Source organism: Pyxicephalus adspersus, chromosome 1 (genome assembly GCF_032062135.1).
Source record: "Pyxicephalus adspersus chromosome 1, UCB_Pads_2.0, whole genome shotgun sequence".
Taxonomy (NCBI): domain Eukaryota; kingdom Metazoa; phylum Chordata; class Amphibia; order Anura; family Pyxicephalidae; genus Pyxicephalus; species Pyxicephalus adspersus.
The window spans coordinates 38229825-38254437 of NC_092858.1; the positions used below are offsets into that span (position 1 = coordinate 38229825).

The 24613-nt window shown below is 36.7% G+C and overlaps 1 protein-coding gene across 5 annotated transcripts in view; it reads left to right on the forward strand.

The window, feature by feature from the left end:
• POU6F1 (POU class 6 homeobox 1) overlaps positions 1 to 19832 on the forward strand; it is a 46899-nt gene extending 27067 nt beyond the window's left edge. For 3 of the 5 annotated variants that reach the window (XM_072407030.1, XM_072407038.1, XM_072407054.1), the window contains 9 exons: positions 437 to 614; positions 2004 to 2113; positions 2943 to 3177; positions 4842 to 5089; positions 6658 to 6786; positions 7676 to 7876; positions 8713 to 8860; positions 10682 to 10850; positions 16133 to 19832. In XM_072407030.1, the coding sequence (XP_072263131.1) occupies positions 437 to 614; positions 2004 to 2113; positions 2943 to 3177; positions 4842 to 5089; positions 6658 to 6786; positions 7676 to 7876; positions 8713 to 8860; positions 10682 to 10850; positions 16133 to 16478 (1764 nt within the window). In that variant the 3' untranslated portion in view covers positions 16479 to 19832. The remainder of the gene's footprint in view (positions 1 to 436; positions 615 to 2003; positions 2114 to 2942; positions 3178 to 4841; positions 5090 to 6657; positions 6787 to 7675; positions 7877 to 8712; positions 8861 to 10681; positions 10851 to 16132) is intronic. The other 2 variants (XM_072407042.1, XM_072407046.1) reach the window with 2 other exon arrangements.
• Positions 19833 to 24613: the final 4781 nt, after the last annotated feature.

The following is a 24613-nucleotide window of genomic DNA, read 5'->3' on the forward strand; positions in this document are numbered from 1 at the left end:
AAATATACACAAAACTTAGAATCAATTCATTTTATAGGGGAGCAGGCATTTCTTTTGTCTGCAAACAACAATAGTACATATATTACAACTAAGAGTTTACCTACAGATAATAACAGAAAAGCCAATCTACCACATGCATTGCTATGCTGATCTTTAAGGGTCCCCCATTGTTATATATTTGTCATAATTGAGGGACATTAGGGTGAACTCCAGGCAGACATAAAACACCCTGATAAAAGAGAAAAAAAAATGACAAAGGATACGTTGGTACAACACCTGTAAATGTTACTTAATTGCAGCAATGAAAAATCAAAGATCTTTAAGACGTGCTTTTGCTGTGTGGCAATAGCTAAGTAAATCCCAGCTACAGTATAAGTTTTTATTACATTATACATTTTTGTTTTTTTAATATCTCTCAATCTAAACCTCTCTACAGGTGATTGTCATGTCTGGACATGAGACTATTCGGGTGCTTGAAGTAGGTGTGGATGCACCTGCACAGTCTGAGGAGAATGGAAAGCCACTGGACCCTCCAGTTCCTGAACCCACATCTACTAATGATGCACCAAGGGAGACTGTGTTATGTCATACAGATAATAGTGCTGAGGCCACAGGTATATAGTTTTTATTACAAGGATCAGTGAAAATAATATAGCATGTTTATATTCTGATACAAATGGAGCAAATACATTGAGCCTTTTTCTAGTTTTTAATTTATGAACAGAAATGTTTTAGCCTTTAGACTTTATCATCTTAGGGTTGAGTGAAGACCGGTTTACAATTTGTGATGTCCCTTCTGCAATAAATTAACTCAATAAATTACCTACCTGTTCACAAGTTTGCACTGCCATGTTCCTATTCCATCATGGTTGCCACACTCTTTTTTCTTCTTCTTTTCCTGGTTCGATCTCTGGCCATCTTGATTGGCTGAGAAGACTCAATACCCGTACAGCCCTGACAGCCACAGTGGAAGTCAGAATATGCTGGATATCCTGGCTTCCTTCACTGAGCTGCCCATGTGATAAGGCAGGTAAGAATGCCAATTACAGAAGGGACATCACCTGCCTCTTTCTGCAGTAAAGCCCTGTCTCATCCCAAGTTTTGTAAGTGGAACTTTAGTTCCACCTTTGAATAAAATATAATGTTTCCCAATGAACACAAATGCTTTTGTTGTAATATGTGGTGCAATGTCCTAAATTTTGTCATTCAATACAATGCAGGACAGGAGTGGGAAGATCCCACAAATACAACTGAAAGCATGGCAATCCAGTGCATGTTAGCACATTTGTTTCTGTTGTATACACAGACTTAAAGTTCATAATGAAAATAATGATTTCTGCTGCCTTCAGCATGCATATTTCACTTACATGGGTGACTTCAGACACCTTTGTTCCCTGTGTTCTATGGTGTCAAGACATTACAGAAAGCTGGAATCAAAACAGTTTGTCAGTTTTGGCATAGACCTCTTTTATTGTATTTAGTTTTATTGTATTAGTTCTGGACTTTTCTGCTGATACCATCCCTCAAGTACTCCCAGAAATATGCACATGTATCAGTATGGCATGGGGACTCCCAACCCATTATGGTGAATGGTAAAGTAGCATGGTGTGTCAATGGGCCTGATTTATTAAAGCTCAAATTTTACTTGTATTGTGCAGTTTGTCAACAGTATCAACACATCAGTTTTATTGCAGAATATGGACATCGCCTGTTCATACTATATAAGAGTTTAAACCTAGTAAAGTGGTAAAGTTTCTTGATCTACATCCATCGGATGATTTGAATAGATGAATATTTAGGGCTTGACAAACCTAAAGAGTGAGAAAGCAAATAAGCCCAAAAAAAAAAAACACAGCAAGTGCCTAACTTTTTGGTGCGCTATTGTCAGCAAATACAACAGAAACCAATATTGCCTGGTATGTTAGCTTGATGGCTCTAAAGTTTGTATTTGTTCACCCTTCTTAAATTTCTTTTCACAAAAATCATATTTTCTTTGTGTATAGTGAAATCCTCAGCCGGACTAGTTTCAGCTTCTATCCCAGCTATCTTCACTGCTGCCCCAAACCAACCACAGCCCACGCTTGCATCTTTTGCATTACAGGCTGCACCACAGGTAAGGCTTTGACCCCAGTGCTTGGGTAGGGAATTAGTTGTAATAAGCATTTAGTTCTGTCATATCTGTTTTTATGATAAATTATAATAATGTATGTTGCATCAAGTATATGTCTTATGTCTATATTTAATTTAAATGCTCAATAAGCAGACAAAATACTTTTTTTTTAGTCTTCTCTATAAACTTAACGCAAGTATATGGTTAACATCGAATCTGTCAGTAAACTTAAGGGTACCAATGGTTTTATACTATGATCATGTCACAAATAGCTTCACAAACATCCTCTTTTTTTTTAATGTCCTACTACTACCCAGTGAAAAGTGCCCTATGAATTTAGAATAATTGGTTTGTCTGCAAAGTGTTCTGTAAACCTCACATTTTTTTTGTATTAAAGACATGACAGGGAGAATGCCCTGACATTCAATACATGAAGCGTGCATTTGGGGTTTGTAGCAGCAGATGTATTTTTGATAAGGAATGTGAAGGAGTGAACTAGAATAGGATTATTCCAATTTAATATTTTTCATAAGTAATGTCTAGTTCTGTTGCCCATTGGTGGGCTAGGTGTGGGCTCAAGTGATTTATTCATGTACAGTATCTTTCAGACAAAACATCTTAAATGTATATAAATTGCATTCATTCATCAGTAAATTGCACTTAATTTAAATAAATAGAAAACATTAACAAAATCAAACACTTTAATTGAACTGTTAAATGGGTTGAACAAATAATGTAATGTTCTATTGAGTATTACTTTTTCACTGTAACTAGAAAGAGACAGTGTTTGTAACATAAATGTAGTATTACAATATATGGTTCTCTCTTGCAGGTCTTGACTCAGGAAAATCTAGCTACACTTGTCACGGGGGTCATGGCTCCAACAGGAGCGGTTACTCAGCCTGTTCTCATACCCATCAGTATCCCTGGCCAAATGGCCGGCCAGCAGGGTCTGGCTGTATGGAATTTTCCAACTGCTACACTAGCAACTCTTCCTGGACTAGCAGCTGCGCCCCCTGCTGGAGGAGTATTCAAACTGCCTTTAACTAACCTACAAGGTCTACAAGGTTGGAGCATTTCCTGACTATCACATTTCCAGGGTATTGTTTTCAACTACAAGCATTCATGTGATGTCACAGAAACAAAAGACATTTTAGTTAGAGAAAACAAAATGATAAAGTACTTTCAGCTTAGTAGTAACTTTTTCGTATAAACTCTTTAGTAATACAAAATAGTATACTATACAATACTTTACAAAATACTAAGTGGAATTTATAATGTAACATTATGCATATAATGACTGTAGGTGAATCTTCCTGGTGCGTGTGAATCAAAATACAGTGAATGATTCACCACCAGTAAATGTATAGGGGAATTTCATATTCTGTTTTTTTACATTTGGTCCTTGTTGCTTTGCTTATGCTGAAACTCTGAGTGTTTGAAACTTGCACTTATATTCATTGTTTAGTCAATGGTATATGTCAGACTTCAGAAAGAAACCAAATGCAGGGACCTTAAGGAGTAGGGATTAGACTGCTTGGAATTCTGTAATCTTAATATATTTTAAATATTCTGTCTATTGCAAAAAGGAATTTTCCTGCCTTACAAATCATTAAATGTTTAGACATTTTGCTCCTAAAGCTCACAGGTGGTTTCAAGAGAGAAAATAGGATATTTAATGTAGGAATAGGGCAGAGTTTGAGAAATTGTTCCTCAGCAGGCTGGGCTCTACTGAGCTCATTTAGAAGGCAGTTGAAAATCTTCATACAATAAATTGTGTGAATATTAATTTCTGCTAATAACTCATGTAAAAAAAAGGGAAATTTCTGTTGACTTTATATACCCGTGCAGGTAAAATAAGCAATCAAAAATTTGCTTTTCACATAATTGGATAATTGAGGTGAATATTTACATTATTTATTGCAAAGGCAATTCTCATCTTATTTAGTATGTCAATCTTTGGGTTTCAGGAAACCTTTTTTTTTTTTTTGGAGTGTATAAATAAATAGAAAACTAGATACTTTGTTCTACTAAACAGTAGATACAACCAAATCCTGGACAGGACAATAAAAAGAGCTTTTTGTAAACTTATTTTGTTTGTGGATTCACATGCTATACCCTGTTGTTGTAACATTTTGTTTATTTCAGTAAATACCCATGGATGTTAAATGTAGGATTGCAGTGCTTTTTATAAGGGATATTTTACTCAGACTCAAATTTTACTAAAGAGCTTAGTATGCATACACAAGGGAAGAGAAAGAAAAACAAAAATCAAGGGTATGTGAAAAAAGATTAACTCATAATCTACATACACATTTCAGATAATAGATGAAGGGTTGTGCTTATCTCAGGCGAGAATCTAAAATGAGTACAGCAGTCGCCTGACGTTGATTTTGCTAGCTCATTTGCTCCCCTCTCCTCTCCATAGAACAGCGCTTATTCGTTACTGGAAACAATCATAAATCCAACAACTAAAATATAACATGTGTATGTAGCCTTACACTGAGTTATAACCTTACAAGTATTAAACTCCTAGGATTTCCAGAACACAGTGTTTATGTAAGTAAGCCTTTAACTCATATCCCATCTTTTACTAATCCAGTGTTTTCAATCTTACCACTTATCCAATGTACCTTATCTGGCTGCCATTGAATGTGGAACTGTAGTTTTCTATGCTATGTTGCTGTACCCTTTCTGAATACTTTATACTTTCATTTTCCTCTTTTTACAGCAGCTTCAGTTTTGAACACTGCCCTACAGACCCCTGTGCAGGCAGCTCAGGCCATCCAGACTGTTTACCAGGCACAGCCCGCAGTTCAGGCTCAAACTGCCCTTCAAGCGGCTGTCCAGCCACAGGCTGCACTGCAGGCCACAACTCTACAGACTCCAACAGCCCTGATGTCAAATACAGTATCAAAAGCAGAACCTCAGACACAGCTCACAGTCCAGCCAGCAAGCTTTACCTTCAACCCAGCCATTGTAAGTTCAGTGCTTTCTTTTACTGCAAACTACACAGAAATGTCAGCATCATATTTGTTTGTGGAAAGTAACACCGAAAGTACTTCAGGAGACTTATGCTTACCTAATATAATTAAAACTACTTTATATGTTAAGTTAGATAATAGCAACTACACCTAAAACCTCAATTTACATATTATAATATACTATGTCTTAAAGGAGACAAAGTCATCATACTTTTAATAACAGCAACACTCTTTCATAAGGGTATTAGTCCAATTTGTGTATTCTCTCTAATCACTGATTATATTATAATATTAAACAAATCTGAGACAACTATTGTTTATTGTCATCTTGAGTATGGCTATAACAGCACCAGGCACACTCAGAGCTGTTACTCAAATGATGCTCTGTAGTATTCCTCTGCTATCTTAAATTTGTGTTAAGGGCTTACTAGGCAGCCTCTTATTAGTTTCATGACAGGCCAGAGAGACTGATACAAGTGAGCACACAGCAAAACACTAAATAATTCCAGCATCAACTCTTTCTCCACTCTGTACATATCTGTTACAGCTTTAGTTATCTTTGTGTGCATTAATGGCTCCAACCAGTACTTCTGTCTTATTACTTTATGAACTTTGTGCACAGAAAACAAATTGCTGATCTCACCTGAAGTCCTAAAGTAATAAACAAGTAGCTTTGCTGGCTACTGCTGTCTTCCTACCTAGGGAACTTGCACTAAAAGCCTATCCACTAGGGATAGGTGATAAAACAGACACTGCTTCTTATTAGTAAACTGCATAGGGATTAAATTGTGAGTGATTAGTTATAAACTGTCATCATCACCCTGAGATACTTTTTATTCTTGGTATGAAGCTTACAGTATCCTATGGAGTGACACTACAGGGAGGGCTCAGCGAGTAAAGGAATGCTGGGCATGTCATTGTAAGGGCAGGTGTTCCTTCCATTTTTTTTACAGCTTTCATTTGCTATATTGCACTCCCAACAGGTATTTTTTCATGTGTTAAAAAACTATTTAAAATAAATGGACTCCCATATTGCAATTATGCCTCAATGTACACAAACACACATGGTAAAACACAAACAAGTATGACTGTTCCATAGACCTGAAACCACATATTCTGAACGTTTTCCAGGTCAATGACTCACCAAGTACTGAAGGAATAATATGGATGACACTGACTTTACCTTCAACCATGGGGCAGTTCCCATTATTTTATCTTTACTTTTAGCAGTGCAGCCGGGAGAACAAATATCAGTGAACAACAGGTTGGGATTGATACACAAAACACAATATTTTGCAAGTAATCATGTGTTAGGAAGCATTTATCTTGGTACATAAAGATCCAACATTGCAAACCATATGATAGCTTTAGGACAAATTGTTCCCTTCTCCTCATATATTTTCCTGTGCATGGTATAAATATCACTAGTAAAGAAAAAGCAGTGGCTCAGTGATCAGAAGTTGTAGTCATTTTATATGAACTACACAAATACACTCACACACACACCAGCTGCAGATTGTGTTACCATAAACTCAAAAGATTGTGATTGTTCATTTTTTTCAGATTAGTGCTTCAAGTCTTGGAGGTCAACCGCAGCTGCTGAGCTCACTTGCTGCAGCCCCTTTTATTGCCAATGCAATTCCTGGAGTACAGGGCATCACAAGTCAGATAATAACCAATGCACAGGGTCAGGTAATCAGAGTTAGATTATTTTAAATTGTGTTGTTATATATTTGTTCATTTCATTTTTATCCTGCTTTGTGTATTTCAACAATCTTTTTTTCTGATAAACTTGACAACTGTAATATTGACTTAATCCCCTCTACATCATAGTTAGTAATAAGTCATAGTTACTAGTAAAGTATTCCCCACTATGGGTCTTATTTATCAGTGTAAAACACATATTTCCCCAGCACACTTACCAATAGCACAAAAACAAGTCTACTTGCCATCACTTTTTCAAAGATTTACATTAAAACAGAGGATCATGTTGTGCATACACTTGCAAAAATATGTAAAATTGCGTTGCCATACTGGATAAATACCATACATAACTTAGTAAAAACTGTATATACACATATCTGATGGAAAGAGGCATGCATTATATTGTACTTGAAAGGGTAAGCCCTACGTTTCAGGAATGGGGAATGATATGAAACACAAATAAGAAATCACATACCAGCAATGCATAGTTATTACTCCTTTTGCTTTTTGATGCTAAGGAATGTATTTCACTAAAGTAGTAAGATTATTGGCGTACTGAAATTAGAGGATAAGTTAGGTTAATTATTGAGATGGTCACCAAGTATACTCTGCGTAACCATCCTGAATATTGTATTGTAATGTTTTCATGTTAAGTGACTGATTATCTTACATGGGGATAATTGTATTTAAGGTTTAGTTAAGAGATTAGCAAGTTTAGTGTGTTGTATACTGCTAGTTTTGCAGCTTAGTTCATATAGTAAGTACATTTGCCTGTTTTTTCCAACTTTTTTAATTCTATTCTTTATTGCAATAAATAGAAGCAGTACTTTATCAGATGCTTTCCAATAAGAGACTGTAATATGTTGTTTCTGTACAGGTAATTGGCACTCTGCCATGGTTGCTGAATGGGGCTGCTGCAGCTGCTGTCTCAGCTCCAAATGTGGTCCAGGCAGTGACACCTCAGCTTCTGCTCAATTCCCAAGGACAAATTATTGCCACTTTGGCTAGCAGTGCAATTCAGCCAGCGGCTATAAGAAAGCAAGCTACACAGGATAGTCCAGCTAAGACTGATCAGCAGGTAATATCGTGTATAAAATATTTATCATGCTGACATATTGTTTCGTTTTATGTGTCAAACAGACATTAACACTACATTATACAAAAGTTAGGAAATTGTCATTTAGAAAACCTTGTTTGGAAATGTTGCAAAAAAACACAAAGAAGAATGTATACATATAAACTAACATTCACCCAAATGATGAATATGGTGTGATCAGCAATTTTACTCATACAGTACTTCAGATGTATATGCATATTAAGGCAGCCACCTTATAATTTTTAATTAGACAAGTTGTTCTATTTACATTTTAGATAGTTTGCACTATAACAGTTTTAGGTAAAAAATTATTTACAATATATTACCGTGTTTCCCCGATGATAAGGCAGGGCCATCAAATAAGACAGCCCCCCCTTTTTAGGGAAAAATGAAAAATAAGCCCTGTGTACTGTAGTCTTCTTCATGGGTAAATAAGGCATCCCCCTGAAAATAAGCCCTAGAGCATATTTTGGCCTTCCAAAAAAAATAAGACAGTGTCTTATCATCGGGGAAACAGGGTATCTTTTTATGGGAGTTCAAAAATGACACGTGGACATTCTTATTTTTTATATGTCTGAAATAGAATATCTGTACTGGCCAATATTTAATCAAAAATTCAAGTCTTTCATTCTGGAAAATGATAGCTGAAGCATGACTCGTGGAATCCTATTGGTTGCATAGCATTACAGTTGTTTCAATAACTAATTATTATATTTTACAATTGTCAATGATAAGATAACTAAAAGTTGCAGACATATTTGTTTTAAAAAAGGAGGTTTTAATATAGTTTGAAGACCTGTCAACCATTTTATTTTTAGCACCAACCAACACAACAAATCCAGCCTGCTCCATCTATAACACAGCCTTCTGTGGTTGTATCGAATCCAACTCCAGCCAATACATCAACAATTCCCCAAGTCCATGTCAGCTCTTCCGAGCCACCAACAGTGGGCCAGCTAGTGTCGAGTAAGTAAGCCATCCTCAACTTATCTATGTTTTTAGAAAGATAGGTGATCCCATTTATCCTTGATTTTACACCTTTTTGCCACTGTGAATTGTGTAAATATTAAAGAATACATATTAGTGCATTTGGAAGCCTATAAATAAAAGTACCAAATAGAAGCCTTACATTTTCTTAAAAACTATATACAAGTTATTTTGGTTTGCAGATTAGCCAAAGAGCTGTGATTAATAATGAACGGACATGAAATCCTACCAACAAGCTAGCAGGCTTCCTGTTGTCACTGACAGCTCTCTCTACACAAAGCCCAGCCTAAGTGGTTGTCTGATGATAGCTGGTTGGCTACTTAAAAGTGCCTGATGGTGGGCCAAGCTAAAAGGACTTGGGAAAACACTGCACATTGCAGCGGGACATTTTTTGTTTAACTAAGACTAAGTCAAAATGCAAAAGTAGTGTGTGAAAAATTAAGCACACCCTTGCTATTTACTTAAGATTTAAGAAGGTAATACTTAAGTATTAGGAGGGTAAGTAGCTGACAGCTGCTGCTAATCAAAATCAACAGCAAGTGCAACCACCCCTTTAAAATCAGAAGTTTGGGCAATTTACTTGTCTGTAGCAAGCAATGTGTGTATTAGATATCAGTAGTTAATTTATAGATGCAATTGTTGCTACCCAAAAACCGGAGAACCGGTTATAAGGCCATTTCCAAACAATTTAAAGTCTATCATTCTATAGTAAGAAAAAGATATTCACATGTGGAAAACATTCAAGGCAGTTGACAATCTATCCAGGAGTTGAAGTCCTATGTAATTCACTCAAGGTCAGACTGCAAAGTTTAGAAAAATTGCAAACCCACTAGCTACATCTCACATTGCACGTTGGTGGCGAGGTCTTGATTCAGGCTTATTTTGCAGCCACATGACCTAGGCACCTTGCAGTCTTTGAGTTGACCATGAACGCCTGTGTATGTGACAGTATTGTAGAGTCAAATGTGAGGCCTGCTTTATGACAACTAAAGCTTGACCTGGAGCACACAAGCCGTTCTACAACAGATTGTCTAAAAAAGGAAAAGAAGCAAGGTGTTGCAATGGCCAAGCCAATGTCCAGACTTATATCTGATCAAAATGCTTCTTTGACACAATAATCACAGAGCTGTACATAAACGAATGCCTAAAAATCCATAATGCCAAAATTCCTCCAAAGTAATGTGAGAGATTTATTAAGTCAAACAGAAAATGATTACTTATTGTTGCTAAAGGTGATTTACAACTATTGAATCATGGGGTGCAATTAGGTTTTCACTCATGGCTTTTCCATTTTGGCCTAATTTTTGTTAAATAATGATTTGGTGGAATCAGTTTGTTGCTTTTCAACAGTATAGCACAATGCCTTCAGCTCTATTAAGTAGAACGTACACATTGCATATATGTCTGATTTATCAAAGACTGGAGAAGATAGACTATCACAAGTGAACAAGGGTGATCCAGAAAACATGGATTGGATCTAGTCTACAACTGAAAACATTTGCCAAATAATAGAAAATTATTTTAACAAATGCATTCCAGGTTTGCATTAATAAATCAAGACCTATATACAAGAAGTATATTTCCTTTACATATAAACACACATTTTTTAAATTATTTACACAAAGTTAATGTAATGAACTAGAGAATAAATACATGGAAAACAGAGACAAGATATAAAGATTTAGATTAGAACCTTGTTGATGGATAGATAAGGCAGCAAGCAGACAAATATACGTTGAAATGTACTTTACCTAACAATAGGGCAGCAGTGATTGAATGATTTTTTTTTTTTATATTTAGAGCCACACTCTGGAGGTTATGACGAAGATGGTATAAATCTAGAAGAGATACGTGAATTTGCCAAGGACTTTAAAATTCGCCGTTTATCTCTTGGTCTGACTCAGACACAAGTGGGCCAAGCATTGACTGCCACAGAAGGACCTGCATATAGCCAGTCTGCCATCTGTAGGTAAGATAGTAGGTTGTCTGTCCTTGCACAGGGTGAAGAAGTTGCATCAACTGAATAAATATTATATTATTCATTATGTTTGTTTACCTGAGCTGTCTTCAAACTAAACTGTACATTTTGTACAAGTGTATTTTGGAAAAAAGTTGGTATACAGATAGGCGATTTTTATCTTATAGATAAGCTTGAAACCCGTGATTTATTGGAACCAAAGTAATTTGGACTAAACTGCAAACTTTTGCCTTTATTCTTTAGGAAGATTAAAGAGTGATTGTGTAAGCAGCTGTTCCACTTTTGCTTTATTTTTCTTGCTTTAATTCACATAAATCTGCCTTTTAGTCAGGAGAAACATGGTATGTTTGAACTACCGTATTTATTCGAGTATAACGCGCAAAATTTTATGCAAAAAAAGAAATCAAAGTTTGGGTGCGCGTTATAAACGAGGGCTGGGGTGGCAGTGGCGGCCGGTCCATTGAGGGCGTACGCGAATTGTGAGTTTGCACTGCGCCTTTTCCGGGCTGCAGCCGCTCACTGTACGCGACGCGGTGACGTTTTTTTTTCCTTCGCCCTCGCGTACAGTGAGCGGCTGCAGCCCGGAAAAGGCGCAGTGCAAACTCACAATTCGCGTACGCCCTCAATGGACCGGCCGCCACTGCCACCCCAGCCCTGCCACCCCCGAATTGGGTTTGCCGCTTCATTTCCTTGCCCACACGTTACGGTAAGCATTGCCGCTAATTTTATTTCGGTATTGTGTTTATATCAGTTTAAGTTGTTAATAAATGATTTTTATCATGGCCGCACGTGTTCAATAATATTTTTTGTCAATTAAAATGCTTGGTGTAAACAAAATTTTATACCGATGTTTAATCGAAAATTAGGGGTGCGCGTTATACACGAGTGCGCGTTATACTCGAATAAATACGGTAGTTGTTACAGTGTACTGATATGTATGTCCTACTTTACTTCTAGTGAACAGCAACAACTTCCGCTAGAAAAGCACTACACCAGCACTGAGTCTCCCTTTTGTTTACTGAGGGCTCTTATCATTCTAAATAAATAGAGAGGTTTCAGAGGTGGAAATGGATGAATTATAGACTTTAGGTAATGTTAAGATAGTATTGTGGGATAACTGCTAAACATGCAGCATGAACAGAAGAATATTCACTCAAACGGAGAGGTTTTTACTGAATATACAAGATGTAAAGTCATAGGTAAGATATTATATAGGAGAATTTAGTTTAGGTGAAAAAGTCACAAAAACACTTGCAAAGGTTTAGAGTAATAAGAAACTTAAAAACTTTTTATTTCATACATTCTAAAAACAATAATGTGAACATCCACAGTGTCCCTGCATTGGACCTGCTTTATTAAAGCTCTCCAAGGCTGGAGAAGGTACACCTTCATCAGTGAAGCTGGGTGATCCAGCAAACTTGGAATGTATCTGGTCCAGGATTCAAAACATTTGCTTGCAAATTACTTTTGAAGAAATCTATTCCAGGTTTGGCTGATCACCCAGCTTCACTGATGAAAGTGTATCCTTCCCAGCCTTGGAGAGCTTTAATAAATCAAGCCCGTTAAGTTCATATCTTATTTGTATGAGTGGTATAACAAACTTTATCAGCCTCCATGCAGTGAACACATAGCACATGACAATTTCAATGAATTTTGTGGTATTAATGTATCATTCTTCATTAGTTAAATAATATTTATAGGGTAAGTATACATTTCAATATAAAACTGCAGTGTGTTACTTCCCCCACCTCCTAGATTGTAAGCTCTTCGGGGCAGGGTCCTCTCTTCCTGTGTCACGGTCTGTATTCGTCTGTCATTTGCAACCCCTGCGTAATATGTTGTCGCTATAAAAATCCTGTTTATTAATAATAATACTACTGCCAATTATATACAATCATATTGCTCAATTGCATGTGAAAAACAGTTCAGATTTTACCATGGAATGCTGTATATAAAACTAATCGGCAATCGCTTTCTTATGTTGTTATCCAAAGACCCTGCAGCAACATCTTCTAATGGAGAATGATTAACCATTTTACCACCTTTTTGCATATTATATATGTGTGCCTTAAAAGCTGTGCACTGCTAGTAAACTCCTCAGTCTGCTGTGCTGCCACAACCATAGCCTTTAATATAACACCGTGCAACTATTACCTCTATTGTTCAGCTGAGCATACCACTGTTGCTTCCACTGACTTCCTTATATTCCCAAGTATGATAATCAATGCAACAAAATGAAGGTAAGAATAGCAGAGTAGACATCAGTTCTTATAAGTTTGAAGCACCTACTTTACCATGTAGCCTTAACTAATTTTTCTGTTACACTTCAAATTTGAATTAAACAAATAATCAAGACATTTACCTTGTTGTGGGTAAAGAAATATATTGTTTATACCAATAAAAGATAACAGCTCAACCAAAACAAATCTTCACTTGCCAAGGATTTTTCAATATATTTAGTGTATTTTAGGTCTGCTGAATCCAGAAATGACATCGGTTTAATTGAATTGGCTCTAGTGATGCAGGAATCAGAATAGATGAATTTACCAACAACAACAAATGTAACACAGCATATTATTATCAATCTTTATTTACACCAATGTTTTGCATTTCATATATTAAATGTAGCATAATTTTCATGTTTTTTTATACATTTTCTTTCTTTACAGAGAAAGGAGTTCTTCAAGAGGTTGTTTAAATGACCCTAATGTATTTTGCTACATTTGTGGTGAATATTCTCGGCAAAAACAGAGAAAGCAAGCATACCTTGCATATTTTGGTATTAAACTGGGGGACCAAGATAAGTATTGAAAAACTTGTGTAGAGTGCCTGCATCAGTGGAAAAATGGAAAACTGAAAAGTTTGAAATTTGGTGTACCTATGGTATGGCAAGAGCCAAAAAATCATAATGATTGTTATTTTTGTGCTGTGAATGCAAAATGTTTCAATCGTTACAAGAAAAACAAGTGGGAGTACCAATTTGGAATCAGCAAGACGACCTGTGCCGCATGGTGCTGATGTTCCCATACCAGTGTTCAGTACACTTCCTGATATTCCTGTATCTGACATGGAGGATATACAGGGTTTGGAGTGTAATCCACGAGTTAGCAGTGAACGTGAATATGAAGAAAGTGTTTCATCAAACCAACAGTTCTCCTCAGAACTAGAGCTTAATGATTTAATATGTGACCTACGTCTGCCAAAACAAGCCTCTGAACATACTGCATAATGGCAACTGCTATGCATAATTTATAATTGGTCACTCAACCAAACTTAAAGAAGAATATGAAGATATCAAAATGGCCTTACAAAAGCTTTGCTCCAATGCTCCATATTTGTTGATTTAAAAATGGTGAACTTCCTACTTGGACAGCAAAGTGGATACACAAAGTACCCATGTTTCATCTGCTTATGGGATAGTAGAGCAAAGCAGGATCACTGGAAAAAGGTGACATGGCCTCCAAGGGAAAACATGAAAAAAGGTGCAGCGAACATCATTAACGAGCCATAGGTTTACAAATAAAAAAATCATTCTCTCTCCACTACACATAAAGTTGGGATTAATGAAGCAATTTGTTAAAGCTCCGAACAAGGACGGTAATTGCTTTAAATACATTTGTAAATTCTTCCCTGGATTGAGTACTGAAAAATTTAAAGCAGGAATCTTTGATGGAGTTCAGAAACTGATAAATGATTCAACTTTCACAAGTTACATGACTGATACTGAAGCTTCTGCCTGGCACAGCTATGTCATGGTTGTCAAGAACTTCTTGGGTAGCCATAAAGCACAAAATTATGAACTGGTGCTCTTAAACTTTAAAAATTTGGGTGCTACTATGAGCATAAAGGTACACTATCTCCATAGCCATTTGCAAAAATTTCCAGGAAACCTTGGCAATTTCAGTGAGGAACAAGGGGAGAGGTTCCATCAAGATATAAAGATGATGGAAGAAGGGTATCAGGGCAGATGGGATAGACACATGATGGCAGATTACTGCTGGAGCCTTCAATGTGATTGTCCTGATCATCAGCCTAAAAGAAAATCATTCAGAGTTTTTCAGTGACTTATTTGTGATTATTTCTGTAAAAATACTGAATATATTGACATTAAGTATTTCAAAAAATTTAATTTTGTATACATAGGCATATGTAGTGTAAGTTTCATTAGTTTTACATGAGGTTAATTTTGAGATCATTATTTCAAAAATCTAGCAAAGGCAATACCATATTTTAAATCTGTGCATCAAACATACCCTGAAATGACTTTATTCTGTTTGGCAAAAAAAATGTTTGTTGACCAGTGTAATCATTTGCAATAAGAGTTTTGGATACATTTAAAGTTGTCAGTAAAAAAAAAAAAAAAAAAAAAAAATTATATTAGATATTTAGTAGTAATTATAGTAGGTTGCAGGCACTGAAAGAAATTTCATGGCACCTGCAGAAACCTACATACTGTATGCCTGCATTTAATTGCTGATTTTTTTCATTTACATGACTATAAGTACATTATGATTTGCCTTACAGAAGTGAAATGCAGTTGTACAATGTGTGAGATCACCCATAGCAACAGAGGGCGTGTTTCAAACAGGAAACAGGGCAAGCAGGTTAAAAGTGCATCAGGGGTTTTATTCACTAATACTATTCTCACAAAAAAACAGGCAAAATAAACAGAAAAATAAAGCCTGGCCCCTTGGCCTCCAACTAAGTGTTAGATCCCTTTACTAACAATGCTGCCCAACCTAGTGCTGCACAGGACTCTAAGGCCCTAACCATACAGCTTTTCCAAGTCTGTGTGTCTGTGTGTCTGTGTGTCTGCGTGTCTGCGTGTCTGTGTGTCTGTGTGTCTGTGTGTCTGTGCTCACAGTTCGCCTTGGTCCTCCTCCCAGCTTACCAGCCAAGAACAGAGACACAGGAACAGGCAGGCTGGGAGTTTATATCCCCAGCCTAATTTCCAGCACGGGTTTCAGCTGAGACAATTACACCTGATCATCCCCAGGCCTCTTTAGCTCCCCCATCTGGCCAAGAAGCTCATGTTATTCAGCCTGGTACTTCAGTACCCCCTTCAGGTCAAAAGGAAAACTGTCCAATTATACAGAAAAATACTCTGCATATAACCTGTTTCTGGGGCAAATATACCTATCATCCTGGATGAAACCCTGGGTCTTCGTTGGCCAGCTGTTAGAAATGTAAAATTCATAAGTCAAAATTGCTGAGTTTTGAATCAGTTTGTGCATATTTATTAATTACATTTGTGTTTCTACCTTTTGTTGCAGGTTTGAGAAATTAGACATAACACCAAAAAGTGCCCAGAAGTTGAAACCAGTTTTGGAGAAATGGCTGAATGAGGCAGAAATTAGAAACCAAGAGGGACAACAAAATCTGATGGAGTTTGTAGGTGGGGAGCCATCAAAAAAGCGCAAGAGACGTACTTCTTTTACCCCACAGGCTGTGGAAGCGCTAAATACTTACTTTGAGAAAACTGCCCTGCCCACTGGACAAGAAATAACAGATATCGCTAAGGAACTCAACTATGACCGCGAGGTTGTGAGGGTGTGGTTTTGCAACAGACGCCAGACTCTGAAAAACACCAGCAAGCTTAATGTCTTTCAGATCCCTTAGAGAATGGAAAGCATTTTCTTTACCACCATTAGGCACCAAGCACTTCATCTTTTCCCTGTTTACCATTGAGACAATTACCTATAAAAGCACTTTGTGGCTCAATTTTTGCTTTATGCATACTGTGGCCAACTTCTTCTTGTATATAATCCCTCTCTTCATAATTTTTATATGAAAAAAGCCTGGTGGGGCAAAAAGTCAATAGCCATCGTTGCCGGTTGACTCTGGTAATCTTGTTCCACATATTTTGCATATCTTGATTGTGTAAACAACCAAATGGATTTCCCTCTGTGGTGGGAAAGACATTGTAGACATTGTGATGATAAAGTCATTCTAGATTTAAAAATAAGTGACTGCGGTCAGAAGGCAATCATGTGGTAAGTAACACCTCTAACAAAACTGAGATGTATCTGTAAGAGTCCATAGGAACCAGCAAACCATTGTTATGCCATAAAGCTCCCATTCAGTGTCCTCCATTTGAATCCACCTTTCCACAACTAAACATTGTGCATTGTTCACCTCTTACTGCATATCTTCTTGAAGAGACTTATTTTACATATTACCTCCTCTATTTTGACATTTTACATTGACTCTAAGAGGTGACATCAGATACATTTTTGTATTGCTGTTTTGAGTTATTTTGAGGATTGTGATTGAAAGAACAATTTATGTTATCTAACCTATTACAATTTTTATTAGTCTGGTATATGTTATAGTATTTCTTATGCAGTGTAGGCGGTCTTCAAGAAGTAGTGTTAAGTCATTTTATTTATTCTTGATATCCTGCATTTCTTCTACAAGAATGCTTGGATGGGATTGTTCTGTTTTCAAATGCTATAAATGTTTACAAAGTGGTAGGTATTGTCTTATCCAAATTATTATTTTATCATTTTAGTTAGAAATGATTCCATCAAATGTAAAAAAAACAGCTCCAGCCAAACATGAAAACACTAAGTTGAAATAAATTTAAACTTTATTACATAACCAAATATTTATACCCTAGTTTAGCTAGCTTTTTGGTTCTGCAAAAATAATTAGCCAGAGGGTGAGATTAGTATATAGAGATTGAAGCTCTGGCTTATTGTCCTGGTACCCTAACTACATCTGCTCAATGGACTAACTGCTCTTAGGTTATTTCCTTTTGTGCAAGCGTTTATGTAGGTGGGATTTTAGGTAGTAATATTTAAACTGTACTGTATGTAATAAGGAAAACATAACTGCACAAAGGAATGTTACTTTATATTTAGAGGGCTGATATGAAGAGACCCTGTCAGAATTCAATCCCTTCCCTTACAGTTAAATCCTGGCCCACTCTGAAAGACAAGGTTTCAGCACCTGCCAAAGCTTGCCTGTTCTTTCCTGTCTGCAGGGAGGCAGTCTGTTAAAATAAAGAGCCAATAGTAATATGAGTTGCAGGAGGAAGAGGCAAGTTCCAGCAGTACCAAGGGACGACTGGGAAAATGAGACTTCATGGGTTAATGGGCCTGATTTATTAAAGCTCTCCATGGCTGGAGAGGATACACTTTCATCAGTGAAGCTGGGTAATCCAGCAAACCTGTAATGGATTTATTTTAAGTCATTTTCTATTTGCTAGAAAATGTTTTGAATCCTGGACCAAATCCATTCCAAGTTTGCTGGTTCACCCAGCTTCACTGATGAAAGTGTATCCTTTCCAGTCTTGGAGAGCTTTAATAAGTCAGACCCAAAGTCTCTGCAATGAATTGTCGTTCAGTGGTATAGGCAGTAGGGGAAGGTAAATATATACTATCTTGTTTGTCGGGAACACTTTTGGCTGCATGGCTCTATGTAAGGTCAATAAGTTTTGTTGTCCAATAAGTGTAATTTTCTATGATTACAGACATTGCTTAACATTTTTACCAAAGTGGGTAAATTATTCAAGATGTTGCACTGACAAACTATGCAGAATAGTTAGATTGTGTACTTTTGTCTTTGAATTTCAAACAGCCTCAGTATTAGCCCACAGCCTTTGTTATGGTCAGAATATTGATGCACACATGTTCCTAAGACAATTTCCTGAACGTTGAAATCATGTAACAATGCAGGCATAGTACTTTAGAGTGCACCTGTGCCCAGACTATGTAGAACTATTTACATGTCCAAAAAACCATTAAAAGAGCTTTAAAATAAACCATCACTTACATCTAGGTGCTTTAATGTGATGTTGTAATCCTCGAAAATCTTCAAAGAACACATAAAAAGACAAATCAGATTTCAGATCAGTTACTAATAGTTTAGATACGCCTGCTGGTTGTTTACATTACAGGGCTGGCAGGTTGGCAAATTTCTGGTCAACCAGAACGTACCGGAAAAAAAAAAATTTTAATAATTGTTGTAAGTATGTAAAATAAATATCTTCTCCATGCCTACAGATACCAGAATAAATAAAGGCTTATTTTAAAGTGATGTTACTGCAGGTTTACAGTTTGTAAATATTTTAGTGTGCATATTCTGGATGCAGGTTCACTTTAGAAAAAATTTTTGCAAATATGCAAAAAAAAAGCTTTTGTTCATCATTTTTGCGCTGGGTTTAGAAGCTTGATGCATATCGCAGGTTTTTTTATAATTTTTCTTTTCACTTAGATTCACTAAAACTGGAGAAAATAAAGTACAAATGGAATTGTTGCCACCAGTCAAAATTCTTCTTTCATTTTCACATAACAAAAATAAACCTGATTTGATTATAGCAGCAACTCCAGTTTTGTGATACTTTTCATTTCAATTTTTATGAATTTATTCAGATTCTTGAAATGATGAAAGTTGTTATGTTTATAATACGATGGAGATAATACAGTTGTACTCTAAAGGCTATACAAATAATTTGTATAATTATGCAAGTGTCATAAATACACAAACAGATCGCCAATATTACAGGTTTAATTCACAAAGCCAACACACCAGCGAAAGGGGTACATTTATAAAGTAATGAATGTGACTCACCAAATATTTAATCTTAGATTCAAAATATTCCTCTTGTTTTTTAAAAAAGGATTTTTTTTTCCAGACAAGTCAGATTTACAAATTATAGTCACATGGCTGAAATGTAAAAATATTTAAGTTTTGTGAATTAGGTCTGATATGTTTCATGCAGATGTTGGTTCCATGTTTCTGTACTGCAGTCATGCTGCATACATATTGTACTGCACATAGCAGCAAGCTGTGCCGCTGGTTCTGTGTATGTTTATTTGTATTACTTTCCTGATTTACTTGTTTGCACTTTCCAACAATAATAGAGGCTCTTCTCTGAAAAACTATGCTAAATAAACAGGTGGCTTTGACAACAGTAACCAGGTTTCATCCTATTCCATAGGTTGGAAATAAATGCAATCATATAGTGAATATGTTCAACACCTTCCTCTTTCATTTGCTTGACGTTTTACGGTATAGTTCAGTGACTTCATTGCAGAAAAAACTTCTACTTACTTGATATTCTGAAGGGTACTATTTTGAGGCCACTCAGAATAAAATAGAAGATGGAGATGGAAGTTTAAATATCTAAGGCTGGGTCTACATGGACGTTTTGTAATAAGGCATGTAAACGTTCCTACTGCGTTTATAAGCGTTTTTATGCACTTATTCTATCGTTTTAAAACTTTTTTTTAATGCTGGAAAAAGCTGAAAAACGTCTATGCCGCGTTTTACCGCGATTCTACAAGCGTTTTAGCACTTGGTAGAAATGCAAACTGTGACCCTGGGCAGTGATTTCTGCAAGTACAGGAAGTACATACATCACTGCATACATGTGATAATGTGATCATGCAACAGTACAGTGACAAATGTAACAGTATACACAGAATAGACTGAAAAGAGTGCAAAGTGAAGCACAATTAAGACAATGACTACACACAAGTGATAATGAATGACATCATTGGCAGGTGTGAAAAGCACCAAAAGCAAACACAATGGCAGACAATTTCACACGTGCCAGGCATAGGTGTTAATTTTTAACAGCATAGTACATGTAATTAATCATGCATGACACATGGAATAGTGACACAGGACACAGGCCATTGTTAAAACGTTTGTAAAAGCCTCCATTGAAATCAATGGAAGCTTTTTTATTGACAATTTCTAGCATGCATAAACGCAGGAAAACGCTCCCATTAAAATCAATGGACGTGTTTTCCCGCGATTTCCCGCGTTTTCCCGCGATTTACCAGCGTTTTAATTTTTTAAACGTTGCAAGCAACGTTTAAAATAAAGCTCAAAAACGTGCCTGAAGGAAACGTCCTGGTGTAGATTAGCCCATTGGAATGCATGGGGACTTCAAACAAGGGCTTTAAAAGCCTCAGGTTAAACGCTGGGGAAACAGTCCGTGTAGACTAAGCCTAAGAAACGTATGGAAAATCCAGTACAGGCTGGAAAACAATACTACAGAGTGTACACCAAAACAAAATTTGTTTCAAGGTAGCAGAACTATTTGTTGGTAAATACTCCTGAAAGAACTGGCTTCAAATATCAGGGCTGCTATTATTTGTACAGCATGCTTTAAAAATGTATTGTCTGACATTCATCATAATCAGGACCTAGCACAATGAAGTAAGGAAAGACAGGGGTGTAGTGTTGTCCTGATTTGAGAATTTATTTTTGCTTTAACTAGTACTTACCAAACTTCAGTACATTCTATGGTCTTATTGAACAATGTGTTTAAAATGTCAAGAAAGGCTGCTGTAGCCCCTTTAGGTTGACCAAAACTAAAAAAAAAAAAAAAAACAACTCACCTTTACTTCTGCAGATTCCTCCAGAGGTTTCCTGGAATGGATCCCGCGCTGTCCTGTTATCCACCTTCGCCCCAAAGCTGTACCAACATCTTTTTTGTTCTTCCGGCACAAGATTGGGTGACGTAGCCTGCTGTATTTTTCTCCCCAATTGAGGAAAAAGCTTCTTCTGCTAGAAGCCTCCTGGCATGCGTGATGTGAGTATTCCCGAAGGCTCTGCGGTCCCATTCTTCCATCGCCACTGTGATAAAGACAGAATGGGAAGGGCTTCACACTTTAAAAAAAAAGGGTTGAAACCCCTGCTTTCCAGCGTTTTAAATAAAAGTGCATAAAAACGCATATAAATGCAGAAGAAACGTTTACATGCGTTTTTAAAATAGTCCGTGTAGAGCTAGCCTAAAATATATTACATATATTACGCATATTTTGTTGAGTTAGATCTTATAATTGTTTTTTTACTAAGTTTTGGGTGGTGAATCCAGAAATTACCCCAGTATTCTGCTATCACATCCAGATACAGGGTACCCTCCATTTTTGTCAAAAACATATAAATTATACATACAATGTAATGAAATAATAACTTGAGTAGACTGATTATTTACATGTATTTTGTTCATACAAAGGATTTATTGTTACTCTATGACATTTTTTTTACAGTAAAACATTTGAAAATTAATCGGGTAAGCAGTTAAGGTAAAAATTTAGGCTTATAGCTTTTCCTGGAGTGTTCAGTGTTAGGACAATCCCGCCGGATGCTCCAACAATAGTCAGCCATCATATGTACATCCCATCTACCCTGATACCCTGCAGCCAGGAGGAGAGGAGAGAAGAAGCACGCAGCATCGCGGTATCGGGTGAGTATGATATTTTAATTATTTTTAAAAACTGTGTTCGCTGTATAAGACGCACCCACTTTTTCCCCCTAGTTTTGGGGAAGAAAAAGTGCGTCTTATACGCCGAAAAATACGGTAATATTCTTTCTATTAACAAATGGCTCATGTAGAATGTTTGGATCACCCGGTTTTAGGGCAGATCTTGGAGGTCAATTCCTTTCCACCCAATGCCTCTCACGAGCTGTGCTGTCCCACATACACAGATAACAGGGATACTTGGTGTATCCACGTTGCTGACCAAGAAGGAAGCATAACATTTTAAGGTCAACACAGATGATGAATGGCTAATTGGGACTGACCCAAATATATTGCCATTGTGAAGGAGGACACACTTTAAGCTCTGTTTTTAACTATCGATGAATAGTCACCATTCAGTTGAGATATAGATTGGAATTCCCAATTCCTCCATTAAACCAGGTATGTTATGGCAATACACAAAGCCACTGTCAGTTCTAAAGTACTGCAGAAATGCAATTTCCTCTGGTTCGAATGTACGATACCTTTGTTCCTTTGTCAAGTAAGTTTTTCTCATGCCGTCTTGATGCTAGGAGTTCTGAAGCCTTCTTCGATAGTCCCAAATCACGTGCCAAATCACTCAACTCATGCTGATCAAATCCCTTACGAACAGAGTCCTCTTCAATTTCAAACTCTTCATCATTGTTGTCACCTAGTTCATCACCATATTCATGTTATTTAAGAGAAGGTAGTATATTGAAAACTGGCACTGGGATTTTATCTGAATGAGCCACTGGGCGTATAGCCGATGGTAGACTAGGATACTCTGTTACATTTATTTTTCTTGTTATAACCTGAAGTTTTCACCATACAAAAGTAACAGTCACTAAAATGATCTCCTGGCTCTCGCCAAACCATAGGTATACCAAATGGTATCTTATCACGTGTTCCCTTTGTCCACATCGGTAAACCCTCGACACACTGTTTGCACACCTTATGAGGGGCCCAAGATTTATCTTGATCACCAAGTTTAACTTTGAAATATGCCAAATAGGCTTGCTCTACAAATGTGCTGATGTTTGCCCTTTGACTAGGAATTGTGAAACTGCCACAGATATAACAAAATGAATCAGGGTTGTTTAGGCAGTTATGACGAGAAACAGCAGAGCCAGACATGATCTGAAAGAAAGGAAATACATGTTTAAGTAGAAAATACATTTTGCTTATTCACTACGCTCTACGTAGAGCAGCGCACAACCTCTGACCGCACTGTCTTGCATGTAAAAGAATAGCCTTTACAAATCCACGCTACAGTAATCGCAATATTATAACCTGTAGAGAAAAAAAACTGATGTGATAAAACTCACTGCACTTTAAGAATCAGCATACCTATTCTTAGTATAAAAGCTCTCCTGAAAATGTTAGTTGCCTGGTTGGCAACCACCCTGCTTAAGTATTTGAATGACTAAATAAAAATATTTGTGATGTATTTTACACTTTCTATTTTACATACTTATTTCTGGTCAGTGGGTCAGCTTAACAACCAGGTCATTACCATTTTTAGATCAGCAAAAGCAGTTCCCATGTTTCTTTGATGACAGGTTTACTATAATCCTGACATCAAAATCCAAGGAATTCTCACTAAAAGAAGTTATCTTCTTGAAAAACTAGTTCATCTTGTTTTTTTTATAAAGATAAAAGCCCTGTAAAAAAACTTAGGGCCATGTTGATTATTGGCCTTTGTTGTTGACTTGGGAGCTGGAAAGATTTCTAGAAAATATCAGATATGGAGGCATGGTGCAGTCCATTACTTTAATTTCACATAGATATATTGGAAGATGGTCAAACAACCCGCATGACACATGAGCAGATAACTTTTGTGTGCACTGTTTGTTTTTGAGACCAGTTGCAGACAGTTCCTTCATACATGCTCTGAACCTCTGTCCAATCTGATCTTACTTTTTCATTGACTTGTATAGGGGACAAAAAAGAGTTCTGATGTAAAGAATTGCTCATGAACGAAAGCTCTGAAAGCTGGTCATTAGTGATGGGTAAATCTATCTAGATTTTATTTACCAGAGGCTTGATAAATTGTGTTTAAAATTTTGTGAACCTAATCTTGGAGGTGAATTTCATTTGAATTTGATTTTTTGGGGGTAATAGCCAAACTATTGCAAGGAAATTGGCAAGTCAGGCACTGCAATGGGGGACATGTGGCAAATGACCCACCCTAAAATCTACCCTAACATTATTTCAAGAGTAGTTTAAAACAGTAAATTATGTGCCAGAACTGCTGTGTTATAGCACTATAAGCACTACTTTGCAATGATTTAACAAATGTATCAAAACCACATTCTAAATTCACTTTATGTCTCCTTAAACAATCACAGATAGTGGTACAACCATCAAACAGAAAGTGAAGGATCTGAGGATGAGAATAGAAAGAAGATCAAAGAGCCCCTTAAGGAGGACAGATAACCCAGGCATGTGAAGGAAAAACATAAAATGCAAAGAATTGTGAAGTTTTGAAGAATGATGAAAAGGCCATTGAATG